Source organism: Strongylocentrotus purpuratus, unplaced genomic scaffold (assembly GCF_000002235.5).
Source record: "Strongylocentrotus purpuratus isolate Spur 01 unplaced genomic scaffold, Spur_5.0 spur5_scaffold_10, whole genome shotgun sequence".
Classification (NCBI taxonomy): Eukaryota; Metazoa; Echinodermata; class Echinoidea; order Camarodonta; family Strongylocentrotidae; genus Strongylocentrotus; species Strongylocentrotus purpuratus.
In genome coordinates this window covers 5868247-5895060 of record NW_022145595.1, presented here as the reverse complement: position 1 = coordinate 5895060, position 26814 = coordinate 5868247, and the positions used below count along the sequence as shown (strand labels likewise).

Genomic DNA, 26814 nt, shown 5'->3' with positions numbered 1-26814 from the left:
CAGCGAGTGAATTTCACCGGCAGTTAGAAAGCGACAGGGGGAAACCTGCGGTTTCACCTTTGTTTACATTTAAGGAAAATTTAATCGGTATTTTCATCGGTGTGACTCCGATAGAAGCCAGTTAAAAAGCAGCATTAGACAGATATTTAAACTATTTATAAATATTCATATATAAACTGCGGATGTAAGATATCTGATGATGTGTAATGTAAACTGACATAGTGGTTCACATTCATTCTGATGTAATTAAATGTCTTTCCCAAAATTAGCTTTCTACAAATCTAAAAATAAAACCTCAAAAGTAAGAAGGGATTGATTAAAAGAGTATTTTGTATACGACATAACATATTACAGGCATCTGAATCACTTACCTGGTAATCTACAGAGAAGTTAGTGTTTTTGTTAACAAGGAGGGGCATTGAAGAAGATCATAAAGCAAAGACGCATGGCCTATGATAAATTTCATGTTCTCTATTCACTTGAAAAAAAAATTGAATTAGTTAAAGTGGCATCTGATGAATGTTGTGGTTCTGACATTTTCAGCACCAACCATACCTATTCTACACTGCAAAAACAGTTATGCTAAAATCCTACTACATTCATTAAGAAGTATTTACAGTTATGTCATGTTTTCACACTAAAAATACTTTCTTTTTGCATACTCTTAATCTATCTTTCCTTGGACTACCCTTAATTTCTTAGAATGACCTTTTCCTTCATAACTTTATCTTTTGGTATACGTGAGTGCATGTTGTGAGTATTTAAACCTGTTAATATCAGTCTAAAGCTGAGGAATTGATTATGGAAATGGTAAAATGGTACAATTGCTGTCAGATTTTATTGTAATGCATTTCTTGTCATCGTAGAAGTGTCATAGTCGAGCGGTTTAAGCACTTGACTTGAAATTCAAAGGTCGTGGCTCGATCCCCAACACGGCACTAATGTCCTTTGGCAGGACGTTAATCTACATTTGCCACTCTCCACCCAGGTGTTAAATGGGTACCCGGTAGGATGCAAAAATAAATGTGGTTGGATGAGCAAGTGTGCGCTTGTAAAATGGCGACTGGCTGGAATACTCCCCAGGGAGTGGAGAATGTGCATACATTGTGTGCAGGTAAGCCTGAATCCGATGGCCGGGGTAATAATATGTACTGCACCTAGAAAAAAAGGATTAGGCGCATTATAAATGTGAGCTATTATTATTGTAATTCTGTACTTTCCATCTTTTTCTTCAGATGGGTTACGCCCACCCCGACCAGAGAACAGCCGGGATCCACACTCGTCTCTACAGCAGAGCCTTTATAACCTGCGAGATCAACGACCAAGACAACTGCAATGTGTTTGTCAGCGCAGACATTGCTATGGGCTGTACCGCTATCAATCTCGATGTAAGTTATGCTTCGCTCTGTATAAACCATGATACAGATAAAGTTTATATCCAGAAACTTTCATGATTTGTCAACAGCAGCAATTTTCATGGCAAGAAACTATTGTGAATAGACCAGTTTCAAAACATATTCATATTGATACACATTAACCTAGCAACAAGTTATTACATTGACCTGTTATTAATGATTGTATTTCTATAGTCAGTATGCAAATTGCTTACATTTTGTTGCCTATTTGTTGCTAATTTGGGCAAGTATCATGCTTGCCTCACCTAGCAACATGTGACATACGCACTTTGCATTCTGCCTATGGATGGGTGAGTGAAATATTTCCTAACGAGGCACTTATCAAACACATATGCATTGAATTTGATTCAATTTTTTAAATGGCCTGTTGTCAAAATTCAGTGTTGTATCAGATGTGATTCAAGTATTTCGTGGCATGAGGCTACAACAAATGTGAACCACTCCCCGAATTGGTAAAAGTTTCATGTATCTGGCCATTTCTGATTTTCGAGTGCTTCTTATTTTGAAACCTTTTTATGTCAGGGTCCTGTCTTATAAGGAGTTGCGATTGATCCAAATCAATCACAAGTTCTCTCATCAATCACAAGTTTGCATTCCCCTATTTTCTATGTACACATGTACATGTACACACCGTAATTTGCGGTGTATAATATTTTTTTTTTTGCCGACTTTTTTTGCCGGGTCCGTGTTAAAAAACCCACGCGGGAAGGTCTTTCATTTAACCGGAGGTGCAGCTGAATGTGTAAGATCATTAATGTAAATTAAAAAAACAGTAGAGGACCTAGGATAGGACCTTGTAATAGAAGAAAAATTGGAGGAATTATTATTATAAACTACATATTGAGATCTATCAGAAAGATTAATTTCAAACCAAGATGACAGACAAATTTGAGTGGTGTTTTAGTTTCCGAGTGGTGAGTCAACACACCAATTACTGAGCTGGGAGACATTACCAGGCATAGCGCCATAAATTGAAACTTTATTTTTTAAAAAAATTTTAAATTTTTTTTTTTTTTTTTTTTTTTGGGGTGTACCGTGTATAAACCTCACCCCCGACTTTGAATTTTTTCGGCGGCAAAAAGGTGCATTTTATACACCGTTAATTACGGTAGCTGGGATTAATATCGATCACAAATACTTTGTGATTTGAGCAACTGAAGGCACTATTTGGTGAATTTTACAGTTCCTTAAAGGAGAACTTACCCCAAAGAATAATTGTAGGTGTTCTCAAAAACAAGATGAATTCCTGCCTTTTGATGTACTATAAATCCTACCAACGTTTACAAGAGATACATAAATGGAGATTTCTTGGCATTCTTGCTTTAGGCCTTTTCCATACACTTTGGTGGGGAATCTTGGAGATTGATGGGCAAGAATGCAATAAATCTCTCAGAACAACTAAAGTTATTCTTTGGGGTTAGTTTTCCTTTAAGTAATGCTTTAGCCTTAAATAATACACGCAAGAAAAACATAACATGTAGACCAATTAAATTTCATCACCTTGACGGGAATTGGTTTTTCCTTCAAATGTTACCTATAGGTATTTGAGCAACTGAGGGGGCTGTATGGTGAGCGTTACAACGAGCAGAACGTTGTACTGAGTGGGACACACACCCACTCTGGTCCTGGAGGCTACCTACAGTATCTGACCTTCACCTTCACCTCGCTCGGCTTCGTCAATGACAGCCACGATGCTATCGTTACTGGAATCGTTCAGGTGAGACAAAACGTTCAGAATTCAAAGTTACCTGAAAGGGACTTGGTAACATTGTTCAGATGAGAGATAGTGGTGCTAAGGTAGTGACTTCAATGCTAGATGTACAATTAAAGATAATCTGAAAATTTGAGTGAAATCGGACCATTATTCATGGTACAAATTGGGAAAAACTGATCCGATCGATTCCTTAATTCTCCCAACTATATTATTACAATTAATTACATTTTAGGTGAATGGAAATTGTCACAAAGCAATAAAATGGCTCTACATTCGATTCCACACATTTAAGTGTTGACAGATTTTTATAGCCTGTTTTATGTCTTTTTTTCATGGAAAAACGGTAGGGAAAATTAAAAAATGGTTGGGAGAATTTACTGTTAATCACTGTTAAAGGGTGTCATACATTGACTCCTTCAAAGAAAATCATAGATATCTTTGTGGTTTGAGAATTTTTTCAATTAAGCAATTTTTTCATCAACCTTCAACAATGTTACCAAGTCACTTTAAAGGTACTACAGTATGTCCCATTTGAAGGCCCCAAAAAATGAAACGGTTAAATTCCACCGACATTTGAAAGATAATACTAATTGAAGTTCCCTCAAAACGAGAGGGCTTGAAAATGTCCTTTTGTGGGTAAATAGCGTCTGCTAGGTGTCAATTCGACTTTAGTGATTGCAATCTTTTTAGTAAATAGTCTTGATTTTTAGACAATTGTACCGAATGGTCATATGTTTTATGCTGCGCAAAGATTCAATCAGTTTAATTTTGGCCACTACAAGAAGTGGGTTATTGATGTAGACAAATGCTCAGGTATCCTTTACAGCTCATTTTAGGTATGTTATTACCAAAGAAAAGAAAGAAGTCAGTCAGTCACTCAATAGTGTCTGACAGTGAAGTCAATAAAGTAAACAGGTTTCCTTGCATAATTTGAATATTAGGACACTGCTACCATTTAAATTTCACAGATAGGACATACATAACATATTCATAATTCCTGCATAGTTCTACAGAACTTGATTCTGGCTGCAAATGGGACATAGTACCTTTAATACATGTTTGTTGAAGTCACCTTTCAAAGCAATAATGCTTCAAATTCACACATTGTTCTATTTAAACAACCATCCAAAGATTAAGAGAAAGAAAATTGAAGAAAACAATTTTCAGAACCAAACTAAAATTAGAATGTTAGGTGATATTCAGAAGTTTAAAAAAGAGCTTAAAACATTGTTACATTAGAATAAGCCTTATTCATGTTTTGGTTTTTTTCTTAAAGTTGCTTTGAGAATTAGATTGGAGATAAATGAGAGAGTTGGCCCCAATGACAGCACAGTCGAATGATCAAACATTCAGTTTAAGATTCACATACATTCAGTGATCTCAGTTTCCAAACATTCATAATGGTAATATCAAAACTTTTCAGTCACCTGTTCCTTTTGGCTCTTCTGCTCATGAAACTCAACTTATTACAAAGGGTCAGATTGCCTCGGGAAGTATATATGTGTCTTTAGCAGTCTGGAAGATTTTTTGTCAACTTCAAAATTGAGACGCCACATTGTAAGACAAGTGTTAGGCAGACGTCCCTTGCTTTTCGATCTATTAACAGCTGGAACGGGCTACCCCAATCAACAATCCAAGCGCCATCTATTAACAGCTTTAAATCTGAACTTGAAAAGTATTGGCATCACCATCCTCTCAAATATACCCCTTATCAACGTAAATAGTGCTGTGATTGTCAAGATGGGCTCATAAGCTGATGCTTTAAGCCTCAACAACCAAGTGAACCAATCAATCAATCATTGCCTTTTCCCTGTTATATTTTATTTTTATTTTAGAGTATTGCTAATGCTCATGACAACCCGGTAGCTGGCAATGTGTATGTCAACAGAGGTGATTTGCTTGACAGTAATATGAATAGAAGCCCTACCGCCTATCTGAATAACCCTGAAGATGAGAAAAGCAAGTAAGTAACTATAGTCCTACATTACCACATTACCACAAGGTATGGGGATCGGATCCCCGCCACAACACTAACATCCTTTGGCAAGACATTAATCTACATTTGCCACACTCCACCCTGGTGAGGTAAATGGGTACCTGGCAGGAATTAGTTCCTTGAAATTCTAGAGCACCATAATGGCAGCCATGCTAAAGCCGGGGTAATAATTGAGGAGCGCCTGACGTGTCAAGTCCGACAGACATGAGCGCTTTACAAGAACTCGCTATTATTCTTCTTATTATCTTGATATCAGCATGCGTCAGTGTAGTGAGATGATATGACTAGATTTGGCGCGTGAAATGTAATGGATGTCAATAAACACGACATCACACTTTTTTGTACAACTGTCAATGAATAGTGCAAGACATAAACATAAAGAAATTGACTGCAATAAGTATTTTATGTTTTTCTGTGGTAGCCTATAATTTTACATTAATGTTTAAGAAGCTTATTGGTGACACTTTCTTATCCTGCAAGTGACTTGAACTGTGTTATGATTGAAACACAATGGCGCCTGTATATAAAGACCACACAGAGGAGATAAAACAGTTTGTATAACACAGTCAAACCTGCTTTAGTGATCACCTGTATAGAAAGACCACCTGTCTACAAAGACCACATTATTTGTTACCCTTTAAAACGATTTCTCATTGAATAATGTACTAAAGGAACCAGTGCTTAAAGATCACCTGCCTATAAAGGCCACTTTTCTTGTCTCCCTTGGGTGGTCTTTGTAGACAGGTTTCACTGTATAAGCAATGCTCTTTACGTACATGTTTTCTTAGGTACAGCTTCAAATGAGAAATGCTATTTTACTTTTTGAGGGAAACAAGAAATGCAGGCTGTATCTAGACAAGTGATCTTTCTATACAGGTGGTCACTAAAGCAGGATTCACAGATGTTTTATTGAGTTTTTGTGTAGTGGTTACAAACATACCTGTGTCCTCATTTTTTTTTACAGATATATGGGCGACACAGATACCAGGATGACCGTAGCCAAGTTTGTAGATGAAAATGACAATAATTTGGGACTGATAAGGTGAGTTTTCTTAGAGCCGAATCTATCAGCTCAGCGCAAGAAAGCAATTTTGTGCTTTTAAAGCACCTCTGCACTAGCTTGGCATGGAGGGATTAGACCTCCCTGCAAGGTCATTGGCAGGTAGTTATCTCATCAAATCAGCTCTCAATCAACGGGATCAACGGGTACCGCTTAGGTATTGTTGTTGGCTGTATAGAGGGCGCAAGTAGCTATAAGTAGTGCAGTGGGGCTTTAAGGCTGCCTGCACCAATGGCTGTAATGCCGTTCTTGCATTAAGGTAACATACTCGCATCTGTTTGCAGTAATGACAATGTTACATCCAGAAAACCAAAGGCATAATTTTGGGGGCTGTCTGCCTCCATGCTTTGCTTTGGGGTGTCAGACATTTTGTTGACAAAATTATTGATTGATATTATTGCTTCTTCTGAAACTGACAATGCTAGACAGTCTGATCTCTTGTTTTGCCTCTCTTTTCTCCTCTCAATGACTCTACATAGTGTTCTCTCTCTTTCTGTCTTTTCTCCTCTAATACTCTTCCATCTTTCCTTTTTGTCTTCCATCTCTTTTACATGCGCGTACAGTATGTTTCTTTCTAATATTTCGAATTTCTTTGTATTGTTTTTGTTTTTGCTTTTTCTTCAATTTCTTTCTGTTGTTTACTCAATCCTTCTGTCTTGCTCTCTCTCTCTGTCTCTCTGTCTCTCTCTCTCTCCATCCTCTCCTTTTTTTCCTTTTCCTTGTTTATTTTACTACCTTGCAGTGACAATACATGTTCAGTATTCTACCTAGCCGAGAGAGATCTGTTCACATTAATACTATCTATTCTTATATTACATTCCCCTTCTAGTTGGTTTACAGTTCATCCAGTCAGTATGAACAGCTCCAATCATCTCATCAGCAAGGGCTATGCTTCGTACCGAACCAAGAAGAGATCTGTTCACATTAATACTATCTATTCTTATATTTCATTCCCCTTCTAGTTGGTTTGCAGTTTATCCAGTCAGTATGAACAACTCCAACCATCTCATCAGCAAGGGCTATGCTTCGTACCTAACCAAGAAGAGATCTGTTCACATTAATACTATCTATTCTTATATTACATTCCCCTTCTAGTTGGTTTGCAGTTCATCCAGTCAGTATGAACAGCTCCAATCATCTCATCAGCAAGGGCTATGCTTCGTACCTAACCAAGAAGAGATCTGTTCACATTAATACTATCTATTCTCATATTACATTCCCCTTCTAGTTGGTTTGCAGTTCATCCAGTCAGTATGAACAACTCCAATCATCTCATCAGCAAGGGCTATGCTTCGTACCTAACCAAGAAGAGATCTGTTCACATTAATACTATCTATTCTTATATTACATTCCCCTTCTAGTTGGTTTGCAGTTCATCCAGTCAGTATGAACAGCTCCAATCATCTCACCAGCAAGGGCTATGCTTCGTACCTAACCAAGAAGAGATCTGTTCACATTAATACTATCTATTCTTATATTACATTCCCCTTCTAGTTGGTTTGCAGTTCATCCAGTCAGTATGAACAGCACCAATCATCTCATCAGCAAGGGCTATGCTTCGTACCTAACCAAGAAGAGATCTGTCCACATTAATACTATCTATTCTTATATTTCATTCCCCCTTTTAGTTGGTTTGCAGATCATCCAGTCAGTATGAACAGCTCCAATCATCTCATCAGCAAGGGCTATGCTTCGTACCGAACCAAGAAGAGATCTGTTCACATTAATACCATCTATTCTTATATTTCATTCCCCTTTCTAGTTGGTTTGCAGTTTATCCAGTCAGTATGAACAACTCCTATCATCTCATCAGCAGTGACAATAAGGGCTATGCTTCGTACCGAACCAAGAAGAGACCTGTTCACATTAATATTATATGTATTCTTATATTTCATTCCCCCTGCTAGTTGGTTTGCAGTTCATCCGGTCCGTATGAACAACTCCAATCATCTCATCAGCAGTGACAATAAGGGCTATGCTTCGTACCGAACCAAGAAGAGACCTGTTCACATTAATACTATCTATTCTTATATTTCATTCCCCCTTCTAGTTGGTTTGCAGTTCATCCGGTCAGTATGAACAACTCCAATCATCTCATCAGCAGTGACAATAAGGGCTATGCTTCGTACCTCGCCGAGAAGGAGTTCGGACCAGGCTTTGTGGCTGCGTTTCCAAATAGCAACCAGGGAGATGTTTCTCCTAATCTGGACGGACCCAAGTGTGTTGATACGGGAGAGCCCTGTGAGATGGAAACAAGCACCTGTAATGGGAGGGTAAGTGCCACACCCCTTTTGATAGGAACATAAGTGCCTTACTCCTCCCAAAATGCTTCTTTAACTTTTCCCCTGTGTTTCTTGTATCTCTTTCCTCTCTGTCTATCTCCTCAAAATGTCTCTGTCCCCTTTTTTTATTTTCCTGTCACTTAATGTCTGTCTCTTTCTCTGTTTTCACTATTGCTCCATGTCTTGCCACCCTTCTCTCCCTCCTCTCTCTCTCTCTCTTCTTTTCCATCTTGTTCAATGTGTTCTTTCTTTTATGCATGCTCACTCTCTTTTCCTCCACTTCACCCAATCTTTCCAGGTCTGTCTCCCTGTTGTCCCTCCATTCTTCTCCCCCCCCCCCTCTCTCTCTCTCTCTCTCTTTCCCTCTCTCTTTGCTTTCTCTCTCTCTTCTGTGTCCCACTCTCTTGTGTTCTCTACCTCTTTAGCTTATTTTTTTTCTCCTTCTCTGAGAATATTTCTCTATTTTTGCTATTTTGATTATCACCAGAGTGTTGGCTCAGTCAGTAGAGTGTCCGCCTCACAACCGGGAGGTCGTGGGTTCGAACCCCGGCTGCATCATACCAAAAGACGTTAAAAGATGGGAGTTGTTGCTACCTTGTTTGGCGTTCAACAATAAGGGATAGAGCAACGTCGATCTGGGGCTGCTCAGTGGCTGCCGGGCTCACGATCAATTGGGCACAAAGAATTTCCGTTTCGGTTTAATAAAATTTGGAGTGGACTATTAGGCTATTATTATTATTATTATTATTATTATTCCTAAACTGTTATCACACTTTTTTGTTGATTCATTCTTATTCATTATTTTATTGCTACTACTGTTATATATTGCAGGCCCAGCTGTGCATGGCAAGTGGACCAGGGAAAGACATGTTTGAGAGCACTCAGATCATTGGACAGAATCAATATGACAAGGCCAAGGTATTCATATTATTTTAACCGTGTACTTCTTTGTGAGGTGGCATAGCAGAGTGGATTAAACTCTTATCTTGCAATAGACCAGTTCACGGTTAGCACATGTCCCAAATGACCACGAATATCCACAGATCTTCAAAACATGAAGAGGTCCCACTTTGTACATTTTGAAATTATCACTCCTACAGCGATGGAGGTGCTACATAAATAGCCTATGTTTCCCCTTTTCAAGGAATACTTCCACCTGTGTATCATGGAGTGCACTGCTTGTGCATAAATGAATAATGATTACATGACTTTCATGAGCAAGTATCCAGTATTTTGTCTCTGTGTATTTCACAATTTGGTCTGCAATAACCTTTATCTGCTCATGCTCAGACTGCAACTATGAACTGGCTTATTGCAAAGTTCATTGGTGGGAGAACTGCCTCAGGACTAATGTCTGTTGGCAACATTTATTTATCTTTATTGGCCACTTGTAACCCAGATAAACTTGGTAGGATAAATTGCTTAAATGCAGCGCTCACCGATAATAGTTCCCAAAGCATAAAGACGGAGTAATAGTTCCAAAGCTATTTGGAAGTGCAATTGGACAATATCTCACAATGTAAAATTTGCTATGCAAGAATGGATGAATATTTATTATGATTTCTACTCTTCTAATGGTATTTCTGTAATTTCTTTCATTGAAAAGGCCATCAGTCCTGGGCTTCATAACATGGGGTTCTTATTAAACATTGCAGTGGAATACCAAAGTTAGGCCAAGTGATCTGTTAGTCACCCTCTCCCCCTATATTTGTTGCAGGTTTTTTCTTTTACTGTCCTTCTAAGGCTGATGAGGCCTTGAAAGAATTTCTTCCTCTCCTTACCCATTTACCTCACCTTGGTCTAGTGCGGCAAATCTAGATTAATGTCGTGCTAAAGGACGCTAGTCCTGCAGCGGGAGCTCGTATGCCATACCTTGGGACCTCTATGTTCTAACAGTAGACTGAACTGATAAATGATTTAACTTCATTCACAACCATGATGGAATAGGATGTAGGCCTTGCAAGGAAAAATTCACTTGCTCTCATTTGTCTTGTTGTGACTCTCTGTCATTTTTTTAAATCATACATCATAATCATGGGTTTCTTGCTTATTTGTAATAATAATATAATAATTCGGATTTATGTAGCACTTAATATGGTATATCGTTTCTAAGCGTTTTACAAATATTATTACCCGGTCATCGGATTCATTCACGCACAATGTGCACCATCTCCACTCCCTGGGAAGTATTCCTACCATATGGTCACCATGAGGGCATAGACAATTACTAACACAAATGCTTTCGTCATCTTACCAGGGCCCCGTTGCATAAAATTTACCAATGATGGTAACTTTGCCATCAATGGTAACTACCATGGAAACCATGAATTTGATTGGCTGTTGAGCCCCATGGTAGTTGCCATTGACGGCAAGGTTACCATCAATGGTAAGTTTTATGCAACGGGGCCCAGGTCCGCATTTCTCTCTGGGTATTGAGTGTTAAATGTAGATGTAATCAGGGTTGACCATCTTTGTTTTTGTCTGAACAGGAATTGTACGATGCAGCTACTGATATGATGAACTCTACGATAGCTTCTATTCATCAGTTTGTTGACATGTCAAACTATGACGTGGTTTTAGATGAAAACTCGACGGTAAGACCAAACCCACTTCCCATTAACTTTTCTTACTACAGCGCTTTCATGAAAATCAGCAAGACTGGGGACAATTCTGGTTCGCGCATGTGCAGATTAAATTTTTCGCTCGCGCTACCATTGTCTTTGCGTTCCGTCATGTCTTATGCGGTGCACAACCTCTGTACAGTGCTGTTTGTATGATGCAATGTACTTTGAACCTTCTAGTGACTCTTCATCACTGTGCCAATGTATCAAACCATGAAGTTACCTTAGAAAAAAAGTTTTAACAGTACACAACACCTGTCAGACGACCACTGTCTATTTGCTTCAGCGGACTTGTAGTAGTAGAAGTAGTAGTAGTTTATGTCCGTGAAAGTTGTGGGTATTCCTTAGTTGTTCCTCTGTTCAATCTTTGCTGTCCTGATGTGGTGTACAACCCCATCGATACAGTAGACACACACCGTGGTGCGTATGATGCAGCAAAGTAGTCTTCGATATTCTCCTCTGAATGTTGTGGGTAGTCTTTAGTTGTTTCCACTTTTCACTCTTTGCTGTCCTGTTATGATGTATAACCCTATCTATACAGTAGATAAACACACATAATGTGTATGGCACAATATACTAGATTTTGATGTTCTAATGGCGGCAACTCAAAGGTAAGATCCAGCCTGTTTCCACGGTTTAGTTCTTTCTACTTTTTGAAAATCTCTATGCGCTCAAATACATACGACACTGTAATTTATGCATCAGACTTGATAGTTTCTTTTGGCTGTGTACATTATTCCTACCATTGTTATCTATATGTTTGTATTCTTATTTCTATTTGAGACCCAACCCCAAGTTTTGGTTGCAATAAAGAAATATTTATAATAAAATTATATATAGGTAAAGACTTGTTCGCCAGCCCTTGGCTATAGCTTTGCTGCTGGATGCATCGATGGAGCTGGATTTTTTACTTTCACCCAAGGTATACCAATGTTCTTGAAACATGTACATTACATTTGCTTGTAATTTTTTTTTTTTTTTTTTTTTTTTTTTTTTTGGGGGGGGGGCTGTTTTATGTGCTTTTTAGGCAGTTTATGGCATCATGTGTGAACAGAGCTTTACATGTTTCTCCACATTTCATGCCTGTTGCTTGTCTTTGTTTGTTCATTCTCTGTGTGTAGGTGAAAACATGTTCACCAGCCATGGGGTACAGCTTTGCTGGGGGCACTATAGATGGGCCTGGATTCTTCACTTTTAACCAAGGTACAGCCTCATTCATTAACACAGCTAGCAGCCCCTTGAAACTGTTCAAGTAAATGTCACTGAATGGGAGTTCTCACTATCGCCAACATTTTGTGGGGGTAGCATTGACACATGCATATGTACATGAATGTATCAAAACTTCTACAAATTAAGTATGAAATGTTGAGACAAATGATTTTTAAATCCCCAAGTAAGAAAATATCTTATTCACTCTGTCTGTTCTAGTTTTTGTGCATTACAGTTTATGTTATAATCATGTCATATACAATAATTGTTGGACATTCATGTCGAAATGCAGTATTAATTGTGTTTTACATTCAATTTGTAATTCATTTTAAAATCTTTTCAAAACACTTCACATATAAAGTATGTGTAAATTAGCTCATCATCTTGTTTTTTGCTATTGTGTTTTGTTTGTTTGTTTGTTTTTGTATTGTATTGTTTTTTAATGTATGCTCTGGGATCTAAAATTTCCTGAGTTTAAGCACAGATTAATATACCTAGGCTTGTTCTTAAATTCTTATGTCAGCATACACAATGCTACCCCTTTTCAATTATAAATTAAGCATTCTGGGTAGCGTCTCACGAAACCGTCATAAGTACAAGTTCACTGACATCCCATTGAAATGTGTTTTAAACTTAATACAGTACACGCATTCCAATGGGATGTCGTTAGACTTATACCTGGTACTTATGACGGTTTTGTGAGAAGCTGCCCTGGCCTTTTTTTTCTACCGAACAAGTTTAAATCAGACGATTAGTTTGATATCAGTTTAAAGGCAGGGTATTCGACTGACACCACTCCACATTTACATACATGTATACCGCCATCTGCTGCTCACAATGTCCCGATGTGTCAACAGCAATGTCCCACAATGCATCACCAACTGATGACACATTCGTGAATCGCTCTGTGTTTGCTTCACCAAAAGAAGGCGCAATTGAAAAATGCAAATACATTACAGCAGTGGTATCGATGTCAGTCAAATACTCTGCCTTTAAGCCAAGTTCAAACTAAGCAACAACTAGAACTCGTCAAAGTTGCTCAATCTGACTCGGCAAAGTTGACCTAGTTTTAAAGCCCCACTGTCCTACTTGTAGCTACCTGCTCCCTCTATATAGAAAACTTCCCCAATCGGTGCCTGTTGGTCCCCCATGATCCTCTTTTTCTTATGTTAGTTGAGATCTGAGTTAATGAGATAGCCACCTGTCAGTGACCTCGCTGTGTGGTCTAATCCCTTCTAGCTCAGTAGTATTGACAGTCTTTAACCAGGCATAAAGTATAACTTTTATGAGAACACGGGCTCATATCAACATAGTGCTAGTTAAACAGTCACAGTGCAGTGCAAAATATGTTTGTGTCCACACTTTGAATTATTCCCATGCTTTGTTTGTACAGGTCGATCACCATCATGTGAATATTGCTATTGAGCTCATGCCCACCTTATTTGTACCTTCATACTTTTCTCATTCTTCAACACATCCCAATCGTTCAGAGTAAGTATTCACTTAGCCCTTATTATATAGACCCACTAAAAGAAAGTGGACACCATTTATAGTTAAGATTCTCAAATAAATGTTTAATCCAATCTTATCTTTCATATCTCAAAATAAATTTGAATTAGTCCTCTTTATGGCGATATGCAATTCGAATCATACCATTCACGCATGAGTAATCATAGCCGTTAACAATAAATGAGTCTCTACAATACAATTGCAAACGTTTGACATCTGGCTATTCAAATGTTGATGAGAATTTCCTCTTGCAGAGTCAAACTGCAAAAATGAAGACAAAAAATAGTCATGAGAAGCACAAAAGGAGAGGCTTCTGGGTATCATTAATTTTCTTAAATTTCATATATATTTTGGAATATTTATTAACAGCTTTTATGAAAATTTTGTACAATAAAGAGTGTCCACTTTTTTGTTATCGTTGCTAGGTGTATTTTCTTTAAAGGGATGCTAGATGTTACCCATAGGGATGTTCATTTTAGTGATTCATATTTTGAGGGAAAAAAATCAATGACAATTTAATCTATGTGCATTCCATTACAATATGCCATTCAAAACTTAATTGAAAATAAGTATATATTTTATTAGTGATCTTGCATAGAATCATTATTTTTCTCATAAAAATTCACACTTTTTGTTACATCTTGTAATAGTCATTCACATAAATATTCATACAAATTCATGTACCGGTACTATATATTCCATGTTTTAAGCATGTAGGAATGGACACAAACTGTAATAAAAGCTGGTTTGATACAGCAAACTTTTTCTTTCCCCAGAACTTTGAATATTCCTTACCTGTTTGGAAAAAGTATGACATTTTGAATATCACATGATATAATTTCAACCAATGAAATGCCTTGTAAAGAAAGTTCCCTTTTTAGACATATTATGGCAAGAGCTTTAAAGCATTGGTAGTATATATTGTGCTCTTCATCAATTTAAGTCAGATATTAGTATTCATTTTTTTGGTGGGGTGGAGGTGGAGGCACTGGCATCCTGCATTCCATTATCTACACTGAAGGAATCCCTAACTTTACCATGTAGCAAATACTAAACCTCACTCCAACCCTGAATTAAAGCCAAATTGCGACCCTCACCCTAACCATATATATTTGACAAAATAGAGCCACAGCAAATATGGCTGGATCAAATGTTGGGTCCCTCCGCCTCTACCTACTTTTCTCATTTCATTTTTTTTCTTGGTTTTGGTATTTTTAGGAGATGCTGAGGGGAGTCTTGTCTGGGATTTTGTGAGAGATTTGATCAAGGAACCGTCGCAGGAAATGCTTGAATGCCATCTTCCAAAACCTGTTCTTCTTCCTACAGGAGAGGTAAATATGATTAAAGATGTTCATGTGTGGGTTTATAGTCGTTCATGAAGTAGGTAACTTGGCGAGCACTACATAACAACGGGTATTACGCTTTCTTGCGTACGTCCTTGTGCTGCCCTCTATATACCAACGCATGAGCAACTTTAACTGTTTATTGTAGAGCACTTTACCAGCTACAACCAATTAAAGCGTGTTATGTACATGTATTATTATTATTGACCGGTTCACTGGATTTAATTACTATACAGCACATTGCAGTGCACATTCTCCTCTCCCTAAGGAGCATTTGGGCTACTCACCTTTTAAAACCCATCTGTACTAGTGTACAGGAGGGATGAGACCACGCTGCAAGGTCACTGACAGGTGATTGTCTCATCAAATCAGCTCTCAATTAACATAAGAAAAAGAGGATCATGGGGGACCTATGGTCACCGATTAGGCATTGTTTGTTATATAGAGGGCGCAAGTAGCTATAAGTAGTACAGTGGGGCTTTAACGCGCATGTATTAGTCCAATCTCAATGACCTCAGGTACTGAGTTGGCAGTTTGGTGAGTGGTCAGGATTCTTGACACGTCATCTACCACACAAATAATCTCCCTGTGCCACATTGTATTTATTATGGGATAGATTTACGGAGGGCTTCAAGATAATGGTTCACTGTTTCCAGGGGAATATAAATCTATACCAGTGTTAAAAGGGTTGTGTCATGGAGCTAATCAAGACTAGAAATGGGTAATTTTACAAAGCCATTTTGTTGCACAAAGCAATCCTTCAGCGTTCCTCAGTTTCTGAAAATTCTGAAACTTGGTTTATATGAAGTTTACCATCTATATCTCAAAAAGTTGTTCAATTATCGCTAATTATTAAACCATTCACATATCCGCCAATTGACAATTCTGCATTGCATACAATACCGTACATCTGGACAAGTTATGATTTGGGCTGCATGCAGCGTGTGCTTTGTGATGATGCATGGTATCTGTTGGTTGAAAATGTTATATACTTGGTAAAAAAAGATGCATAACAGGCTAGGCCATAAAGGCATGAAACCTCGCGGTGCCAAAAATATTATCATTGAACGTATCACGTGCTCGTCAAGAGGGATGAATTATGCCCCTCATGGCCCTTTAAGGGTTAAACCTGCCTTAACCCAGAAAACGAGAATGAGGAATCTTTCTTTTTAGGTGTCGACTCCATGGCAATGGCATCCCGACATTGTTGATACTCAGGTGCTACGCATCGGAGAGCTCTTCATCTTAGCAGTACCAGGAGAGTTCACTACCATGGCTGGACGCAGGCTCAGGAATGCCGCACAGGAGGTGAGTGGAATAGGGACTTACCCCTAGGAAACCACCCCTAAGGACAACTTCCCCCCCCCCCCTCCCCCACACACACTTTTTTTTCTTCTTTCAATACTTTTTAAATTTTTTATCTAAAACAGTACATATCATTCTTAGAAATACAGTTGTTTTTTATCTTGACATGATTCAATACATTTTCAAAACACACACACTTTGACAGTTATCCCTTCTCCTTGGATAATTACCCCTGTAAACCCCCTCTCGGACAAAAAAATTACACCTTTTGATAATAACTTTCTGCTTAATTACCCTCTTTGAAAATTTTCCCTATTTACCTCAGATCATTGTACTTTCTTGCAGTAGGAGGAGTGGGGAAAAGGGGGAGGGGAGAGGCAGTTGATGGGGGATGGTCTGGGGAGGGGGGTTAAGTATCTATCTGAGAATTGGTGTAATAGGGGTTACATGTAGTTGTTCCAGGGGTCGTTGTCTGGGAGATAGATGTAGATGTTTCTAGGGGTAATTTTCTAGGGATGTTAATCGTTCAGGGAGTAGTCATTTGAAAGGGAAAAAAATATATGCAAGTGCAGAGGAGAATGTAGGTCTTAAGCCTTTTAAAAGCTCAACAATATTTGTAGGAAAAAATTGTAATGGGCAAAAAGAAGATAGACAGTAAACAAAATACTTGCATGTAAAAAAGATCAACAATGGAAGGAATGAAGAAAAGAATACTTGTGTTTTTAGTTAACCAGTGATTTCTTAAAGGAAGAAGCAGACTGCCATTCATTGTGTATATATATATATAAGATGTGTTAAATGTTGACGTTATTTCTTTTTCTTAAAAGTTAGTCCAGAACTTGGAGAGAAAAGACTGGACTAGATCAAGCCCAGAGGAACGTTCCAATTATATTTCTGAAAGTTTAGTATAGATATTAAGTCACAAGAAATTCTGGAGGAGTGTTATAATTGTGTGATTTATTCATTTATCAGGTTCTAGATGCTTCTGGAGTTGCAGACGGTCAAGTTGTAATCACAGGACTGTCCAATACCTACACACATTACATCACCACGCCAGAGGAGTATGAAGTAAGATATTCTTAATCTTGGACAAAATTACCATTCTGGACTGTTCTTTTATTTGCACCTAATTACCAACTACTTCAGGCTTGCTCAGATAAACCACCGCAAAAAAGCCGCCTCTGGTTTTTTTAACATGTAAATGAATGGAAACTGAGGACAACAAAGGACTGGCGTGTATTCACTAAGCTCTGTATTATAAGATACAGAAATCTGAAGTAATTACACTTTACACCATCATCTTAAACAAAAAAAAGTGTTTTCGCCGCATCCTATCTAAAAGGCCTTTAGCATAACATTGACTGTGTATGGCACACATGACATGAATATTACTATAACCATGTTCTGTTATTCACAACATATGATAATGATGTAAATTCCATCTTTTATGGACTTTGTGTTTTTTGCTTCTTTTGTGCAAATGTATTTACCATGTTAACTGCGTAGATAGATTCTTCAGTTTATCCTGTGCCTTATAAATTCATCTGGGGGTGTTTCACAAAGATTTTAAGTCGAACTTAACTCAAGAACTCAAGAACATGAAATGTCACATGATAATAGAAAATATGAATGCCTTTTAAAATAAATTTTACAAAATATTTTCAAAGATGCTAATGGCTTTCCATAATTGTTAAGTCCAACTTAGAGATAAGTTCAACTTCGGATCTTTGTGAAACAACCCCCTGGATTCTTATTGTGATCGTTATTTTCCTTAGATCCAGCGGTATGAAGGAGCATCCACCATCTATGGACCCAACACAATGCAGGCTTACATCCAGCAGTACACCATGATCACAGATGCCTTAGTCCAGGTAGGGGGAACAGATTATCTTTGATTTATCATCCAGGCAAATCAGTTTCATCATACGTTTGTATCGGTGTCAAAAATACTTGTTTTTTGTTTACAGGAGCTCCTTTTTTTTAATTTGCCATAGTTACAGTGAGGTTTCAGTGCAGTGATTTTTATGTATTTCATAGTGTTTTTCAGAGCTGTGTTGGAGCTTTCCAGAGTCCAATTTCTAATAAGAAAGTTATGAATCTTTGAAAAAGCATGTAAAACCATGGAACAATGGAAATCACTACACAAATTGCCAATTTGGTTTATATATTTTAATTTCATTAATTTCCCTTTTTACCCCCCAAAACTTGATTTCCCCCAGTTTATATGATTTGTATCATATTGCGTGAATGACATTTCACAAAATCTTTTATGAACTTTGAAGAATTGATACTATTTTCTGGATATTGTATATTCATGATTATTGAGTTTTATGTAAATAGTTTATAAATATTCCCATTTTTCATGATTTAACTGAAAAAAATTACTCTATATTAGTGTGTCCACATAATTTTTTTTTTTTCTATCAATCTAACTTGGATGCTGGTGTGAAGAAATAAGATTCTTAGGGGGAAAATAGGAAATTTACATTATCACTACAAAGAAAACAATTAGTGGATAGTGAGGCAATGACGTCACAGACTCATGAGTGAGTTGTCAATTTGTCTTGTGATTTTCAAAGTTTTTATTAGTTTGTATTATCTCATGTGTTTGTACTACTGTACTACCGGTATGCATTTTGATCTGTATGGTAACATGGTACTATGATATTCTGGTCATTTTGTAACCTCGTAATATACAGGTCATCATGGTTTACTGCAAATCTATTCAGGATAATTCTTAGACATTTTCTTTCAAAGCCAGGGTACTGACATAGCGACATTAGAGCTAGAGAAGTGTCCTTTAGGATAGACATGAGTACTGTATAAGTACTCACCATTTCAGTAGCCAATACGCCAATATGCACAAAATGCCTAGATCGCAGCCATGCAATATAGACCAGGGGGGTGTTTCACAGAACTTGTCATCAGTGACAAATGACAGTTTTTTGTTATAAGCTACTGAAATCTTTGCTTCTGATTGGTTATCAGCTGATTTGTCACTGATTTGTCTCATTTGTCATTGAAAAAAAGGCTTTGTGAAATGGGTCCCAGGGGGGTGTTTCACAAAGACTAAGATTGACTTTAAGTTGGACTTAGCTATGGCAGGCCGTTCATGCGACTGTTTGCTCTCACCATTATGATCTTTAAATATAGTATTTTCTTTCAATACCGGTAATGATTTATCAAAAAATGTAAATTCTGTAGATTTGTGACCATAATTTGTACGTCCTATGAGAGACCAATGGGAGTTAATCGTGAGAGCAAACAGTGGCATGAACGGCCTGCCATAGTTAAGTCCAACTTAAAGTCAATCTCAGTCTTTGTGAAACACCCCCCCCCCCTGAAGTGACTTGGTCACCAAACTATCCCAGAGTACATGTGAAATAGGGCCTCAACATAACATACGGGTATTTTTAATATAATAATAGTAATAATAATAATGGTGGATTCTTGTATTACGCACTTGTCCGTCTTGTTGTGACGTTCCTGGCGCAAGAATTGGACCACTCTTACTCACCATAGCCTTTCAATACAAAAATACCATGCCAGGGCTTGAATCCAGGACCTATTTAATCTCAGTTGAGTGTCCAAACCACTAAGCTACATGTCTCTTGTGCAGGGGACCCCAATCGAAGCAGGTCCAAACCCTCCAAATCTCCTGAATGTTCAACGTGGTCTCCAGATGTTTACTAGGGATGATACCTTTCCTGATGGAACTCGTGCAGGGGACATTTTCATTGATGTGGATCCAAAGTACAGACAGGTATGGAATCATAGAATCGTGTCTATATAGTTTAGTAAAAGGCAAACACAATTTTTTTCAATTTGAACTTGAAGAGGGCAAGCTTATTCATCTTTAAACAGAATTATAGTCTTAAGGAAAAAAAAAATCTGAATTTATTTTTTCACCTGCATCGGCTACACTTTTTAGTTGCATTTTTAAGCCTAAGACTTAACTGTATGACGATGTGATGATGTTGGTTATGGTGATGATGATGATGATGATGGTGGTGATTATGATGATGATGATAATTATGATGATAACAACTACAATGATGATGATAATGATGGTAATAATTATGATGATGATGATGATGACAATAATAATATTATAATTACACTGTATTACAATTATAACTGCAGTGTAACCCTTTTTCTTAATTTTATAGATTAACAAGTTCTATTACAAATTTAAAAAAAAAAATTATTTTAAAGTATAAAAAAAACTGGGATAGAAGGTAAAAAGTGCTGACAGATGATAACAATTAACAAATACAGGCTTTGTTATGAACACGTTTGAAATATAAAAAAAAAAAAAAAAAAAAAAAAAAAAAATAAGCTGATATCCTTTCTTTTCTTCTCCCTTCCTCTCCCTAGGGATCTGTAGTGACAGCAACGTTCTGGGCCTGCAACCCCAGGCACAACACTCTTGGCATGGTAATCTTTTAATATCTCTTATTCTTGTTCTGTCCTTTAAATTCCCACTGTACTATTTGTATGTACTTGCTCCCCTCGATATAGAAAACAATGCCTAATCGGTGACCATTGGTCCCCCATGATCCTCTTTTTCTTATGTTAACTGAGAGCTGAGTTAATGAGATAGCCACCTGTCAGTGACCTCCCTGCAGCGCTCAAAATACATGGGGGCGGTGGGCGATTCGCCCCCGTGAGCTACATAATCGCCCCCGTCAGGTTGCTCACGGGGGCGATTGCAAAATTGAAAATCGCCCCCGTGGAATTATAAAGTAAAGATTATCTTTTCTGTTATAACTTTAACACAATATTGAGTTTCAATTTTCAAACCTTAAACCAATGAAATGGAACTTAGATTAGCGTGCAAGATTTCTCGTTTTATGAGTAGGCCTATTATTACCGATTCAGCTCGCAACTGCAGTGCCGCCGGCAGCAGTGGTTATAGGCCTACTGCGCCGTTAGTAGCGGTACGTATGCACGCTGCCGCGCCATGTCTGCTGGAGCTGGAGGCGATCGCGCAAGGGCAGAAATGGTCATGGAGAAGTTTTACGTTGTGAAAGCGTTAACCCGCTAAAATCTAGTGATTTCAAATGACCAGCAAATAATGAACCTCGACCAGTAAATCAATATTAGGGACTTTTAGTTTTGCACGATGAGAACGAAGACTGCAACGTGTGACCTCCTTTTATGGCAGTGTCAGTGCTTAAAAGGACGTCACATGTGACTGCCAGTGCCTTAAAAGGACGTAACACGTCCACGTCCACGCAAATCTAAAAGTCCCTATTGAGAAGAAGAGGAAGACCAAGATGTCGTGGAATGATATGGTAACATGGGCAGATCTACGTGGGGGGGGGGGGGGTGTTAGGGGGTTTAACCCCCCCCCCCCCCCCCCCCGGCCCCCTTGGGCTGCCAAGTGAAAATGTGATATTAAAGCGGGGGGATGCTGGAGAGGAGGACTACTAATCTATTTTTTTTTTTTCAGGGGGGGGGGGAAGTGAAGTGCCGTTTTAGCATGACATTCTTTTTAACTCTTACTTTCACCTATCTCAGATAACCCTAAGTTTTTGGTTGCTGCTTTATATGTAGTTGATAATGCATGATTAAAATAAAGAGAGAGAGAGAGAGAGAGAGAACCACCATCATTTTGCAATGGTTCAGGGTTCGTGTAATGTACATTTGAAACCATTTCTTAAAAAAATAGCAAAACTATTTTTGAGGAAAAGCATTATACTGAATTAAATAAAGAATAATAGCTTTATATTGGATCATACTAATACTGATACGGGCTAAAGACAATGTGGTATTTGTATAGAGGTATTCCAAAATGACATTCTGATAATCAACATTTGTTCTGGTATCATATACGCATAATACAACTGATCTTTATGATTTCTTAACGTGACATAGCTTCTTCTCCCCCTGCTAAAAAAAAAGAAAACAAGGTTATTTAATAAAAGGATCATGCGACAAATAATCATTGTGATTCAAATTGATGCAAGGATTTTTTTGAATAAGCAATGCTTTTCACCAGAATCTTCTTTGTAAAAACGACTTTTACAAATCTCAGCCATGCAAATCTGCCACTGTGTTGTAAGATCACTTTCAGATTAGGAGAAGTGTATTCTTTAATGAGTATTTTACATTGAATGGAACGTCTCAACTCAGTAAGCATGGCTGAGATTTGTAAAAGTTGTTTTTAAAAAGAAGATTGGCAGTGCTTATTCAAACAAATATTCGCATCAATTTGAATCACAATCATTATTTGTCGCTTAATCCCTTTTAATGACCTTGTTTTCTTTCTCGTTTGCAAGGGGAGAAGAAGATATGTCACGTTAAAGACATCATAAAGATCAGTGTTGTATGCGTATAGTAACAGCTATGTAGCTTGTAAATTTGTAAGAGGGAAAATGCTGATTAAAATGATAATGATGAAATAGCAAATAATTGAGGAGTATCATAGGTACCAATTCATTGGATATTTGTATACAAAAAAAAGCCCCCGTCAGTACTAAAAGTTCCCCCTGAGAAGGCTCACGGGGGCTCTTTTTGGGGGGGAAGAGCCCCCGTGGACAAAAAATTAATTTGAGCCCTGCCTCCCTGGGTGGTCTAATCCCTCTTAGCCAAACTAGTAAAGATGACCTTTAAACATTGTGGTCTCATGTGCTTCAGAAATAGCAATTTCATTTATTACTTGATAAAATGTAGTCTAAAGACCCTGTGTAGAGTATGTTTCCTATAACTTGTGTCATGGGCAGCAGCATAGCTAAGAGAAGATTTCAGAAATGAAATTTTGTCTTGTCTTTCTGTTTATACCCACAATCAAGTTATCATTGTGTTATTGTCATTTTTCCCCTCTTCTTAAAAATAGCTATTTCACATACACATGTAGACAAATTACTCAGGAAAAAATCAATTAAAGAGGAAATAATTAAATTGTAACTCATTTTGTGTATGAATTCCTTTTGAATGCATTTAATCTATAAAGTCGTGCATGAAATATTTTTAGATGGGTCACAAAAGACTTTTAGAACTCTTCTACAGCTATCGGTACATGCATTATTCAAGTTATTATTATTAAAATCAAAGAAATCTCATGACAATATTTTAAGGGCTTCGCAAACCTGTACATCAGCTTTAACTGATCTATTTTTTTTTCTTATTACTTCTTACAGTTAGAGGATACCTTTCTAGAAGTTCAGCAATATAACGGAGCGCTATGGCAGACGATATTCACCGACACAGATTGGTCTACCAGGTTAGTTTGTGTAGTCTTTTGTTAGTCAAGGGGGGTGTTTCACAAAGATTATAAGTTGGACTTAAAAATTATGGAAAGCCGTTAGCATCTTTGAAAATATTTTGTAAAACTTATTTTAGAAGGCATAAAATGTTGATTAAAATCATTTATATTTTCTATTATCAAAGAGATTTCATGTTCTTGATGTGGAATTTATGAAAAGTCTAAAATCTTGAATTTTTGCTTTTGAATATATTTTATTTTAAGGCTACAAATGGCTCTCCATAATGTTTAAGTCCGACTTAGAATTTGTGATACACCCCCAAGGACTCATTCGTCTGTTGAGAGCCAGAAGGTTGTTATCTCATTTATTTTAACACGAGAGTTAACGCCCTTCTGGCTGTGAACGAACAAATTGATCTGTAGGTTTTTTATTTGAGGACCATTTTAAAAATTGTTTTGTTGGTTTACAAACTGTAAGGTAATATTCATTGTACTGGTTATATCTTCTAAGAGCCAGAAGGGCATTATGATGTAAATACAGATAGCTACATATCAAGGCTTTAGTGACACAAAGACGTCATATTTTGCCAAAATGAGTATTTGATAGCAAAATGTTCAGAAAAACGTGGGCTTTCCATGAAGCACAAAGACTCAACTCCACCCAACACCCCATTGAAGTCAATGGCTAGTGAAACATAGACTTAACTCCTCAAGGCCCAAGTGCTCAGTGACTTTAAACCACTTTTTCTAAAAACGGCCAAAATGAAGTTAAGTCCTTGTGTCACTGGCCCTTCGATATGCCACACCCTATAGTCTGGAAGTCTTTCCTTAGCATTTTGCCCACTACACATAGACGGCCCGTTATTAAACAGTTGTAACCCTTTAACACAGCGCAGACACCCTCCTAGTTCTTGACCGGCAGTTAATGTTTCATGAGGAATCAACCTTTCGTAAACTTGCCTGAGAAGAAGCAAAAACATCAGAAAAACAGGTCGATAAATTTGGGGGAGATCTAACAAGGAATAAAGGAGTTATTAATCACTAAAGATGTACAGATCCTCCCTTTAGCAATTGGTCATACATTATGTTATGTCATCCAAAGATTATTTACGTCTGGAAGATCCGAAAGACGCGACTCAGTTTGTAGGCGAGGACAGAGAGCTGACAAAGTGAACGTGCCGCTAGACCAACTCACATCTCCCTAAACGATCTTAGCTGTGCCTTATAAAAGGCTTGACCAATAACAATTGACCAAAATGCTTACAGGGTGTTACTATTACCCCAGTAGATCATGACTACTACTACTACTGTGAGTAGTACTATTTCTTGTCCATGTATTATTCCTATTACTATCCTTTTACTATTCTATTATAATTAATATCATATCCTATTATTATCTTATCACCATCCTATTACCATCCTATTACCATTCTATTACTATTCTATTACTATCCTATTACTATCCTATTACTATTCTATTACCATCCTATTACCATCCTATTACCATCCTATTACCATCCTATTACCATTCTATTACTATCCTATTACTATTCTATTACCATCCTATTACCATCCTATTACTATTCTATTACTATCCTATTACCATCCTATTACCATCCTATTACCATCCTATTACCATCCTATTACTATCCTAGGTTCTACTGGGAGACTGACCATACAGGTGCAATGATGGCTAACACAGCTACCATCTATTGGGAGATTCCCGAGGACCAGGTAACAGGGACATATCGTCTAACACACAAAGGCTACACCAAAGCTGGGCCGGTAATACCGTCACGCTCTTACTCTGGAAACTCCGCTGAGTTTGAAGTTGTTCTAAAGAACTATACACGACCCCAGTAATAAAGCTCCCCGTTTCATTCATTCTATGCGTGAAAATTGGGAAATTAGAAACGCTTTCGCCAGAGATCTCTTTAGAATAGTAAAAGCCTTTTGAAGGTGTTGGATAAACTTAAGAGTAGAGTAGAGTAGATCAGAGTACATGCATAATTTCTTGAATTTAATCACAGACGGTGGATGAATGGCTCTTAGATTTTTGTTTTGTGCTTTTCCAGCAAAGCAGCGTGTTGATTTGCTATCCACTGAAACAGAGTTGGCAAAACTCTGTTGTACAATTCGCTTTGGTATGCACCAATTGCAGATATCAGTAATGGATTTACTGAAAGCAATACTACAAATGAAGAGTTTGATTCCAAAGGAGCTAAATCCATTTTTGTAACTTGAGAGAAAAATGCATTTGTTTACCAGAGTTTGTACAGGCGTCTATGAAAAAGTGATATTAGAAGGTGAATTTTTTCATAATTGCTCCCAAAATTTAGGTAAATACTTTTGTTGAAAGATGGGTACTGAAGTAAACAATGTTCTGATATCGATAACTCAATATTCATCAAAAGTGGATTTAGTTCCTTTTGGAATTAAGCTCTTCAAATACTCATTGCAGGCAACTTGATTCATTTTGCATATATTCCGATAAGGCCTTGTTAAGATATGACGCTGCAAATCGACGGCAGTTTTTTCACGATGTGAAGTGAATATACGAATCATATTTCTCTATCTAATAACACAGAGTTCTATGAATGTGCGCAGGACAATTGTGTTCAGACCTGCCAACCTCTGGAGTTCAAAAACTGTATTCTTTAATCCCAAAAGTTGTATTTTACTGACAAAAGTTGTATTCTTAAAAATAAACGCGTACTGTTACGCGGAAGACTTTTTGTTATGGATCATTGGTTGAATATGCATGATTTCATCATGACTGTTGTGTTTGATGAACCAATGAACATCCCCAAATTGCCGATGTGAGATGCTTGTAGGATACTTTACAGGACAGAGTGGGCATTTTGCCATTGAAAATGGCACACACACACACACACACACACACACACACAAAAATCGTATTTTATTGAGGAAAATTGTATTTGCTTCTAAAAATCGTACGAAATACGACTAAATCGTACCGTACTGGTTGGCAGGTCTGTGTGTTGTGCATAGTTGCTATTCATTTACACGTGAAAAAACCTCCGCATTTTGTTTAGGTTTTTTGGCTGTGGTTTACGGCGTCATACCTGACAAACTGGGAGGCAAACTTGGGATTTCATAGCATATTGTTAGAATGTAGAATTTCCCATT

General features: G+C 37.6%; 1 protein-coding gene across 1 annotated transcript in view; it reads left to right on the top strand.

Moving 5' to 3' along the window:
• The window catches only part of LOC580598 (putative neutral ceramidase C), a 30077-nt gene extending 3588 nt beyond the window's left edge, over positions 1-26489 (top strand). The window contains exons 2-19 of the mRNA XM_030980063.1: positions 1236-1388; positions 2956-3132; positions 4965-5092; positions 6090-6167; positions 7281-7346; positions 7814-7879; positions 8236-8458; positions 9299-9385; positions 10957-11061; positions 12210-12291; positions 15025-15137; positions 16323-16457; positions 17427-17522; positions 18230-18325; positions 20074-20217; positions 20832-20891; positions 23600-23682; positions 25320-26489. Of these exons, the coding sequence (XP_030835923.1) occupies positions 1236-1388; positions 2956-3132; positions 4965-5092; positions 6090-6167; positions 7281-7346; positions 7814-7879; positions 8236-8458; positions 9299-9385; positions 10957-11061; positions 12210-12291; positions 15025-15137; positions 16323-16457; positions 17427-17522; positions 18230-18325; positions 20074-20217; positions 20832-20891; positions 23600-23682; positions 25320-25527 (2100 nt within the window). The 3' untranslated portion in view covers positions 25528-26489. The remainder of the gene's footprint in view (positions 1-1235; positions 1389-2955; positions 3133-4964; positions 5093-6089; positions 6168-7280; positions 7347-7813; positions 7880-8235; positions 8459-9298; positions 9386-10956; positions 11062-12209; positions 12292-15024; positions 15138-16322; positions 16458-17426; positions 17523-18229; positions 18326-20073; positions 20218-20831; positions 20892-23599; positions 23683-25319) is intronic.
• The last annotated feature ends 325 nt before the right edge of the window (positions 26490-26814 follow it).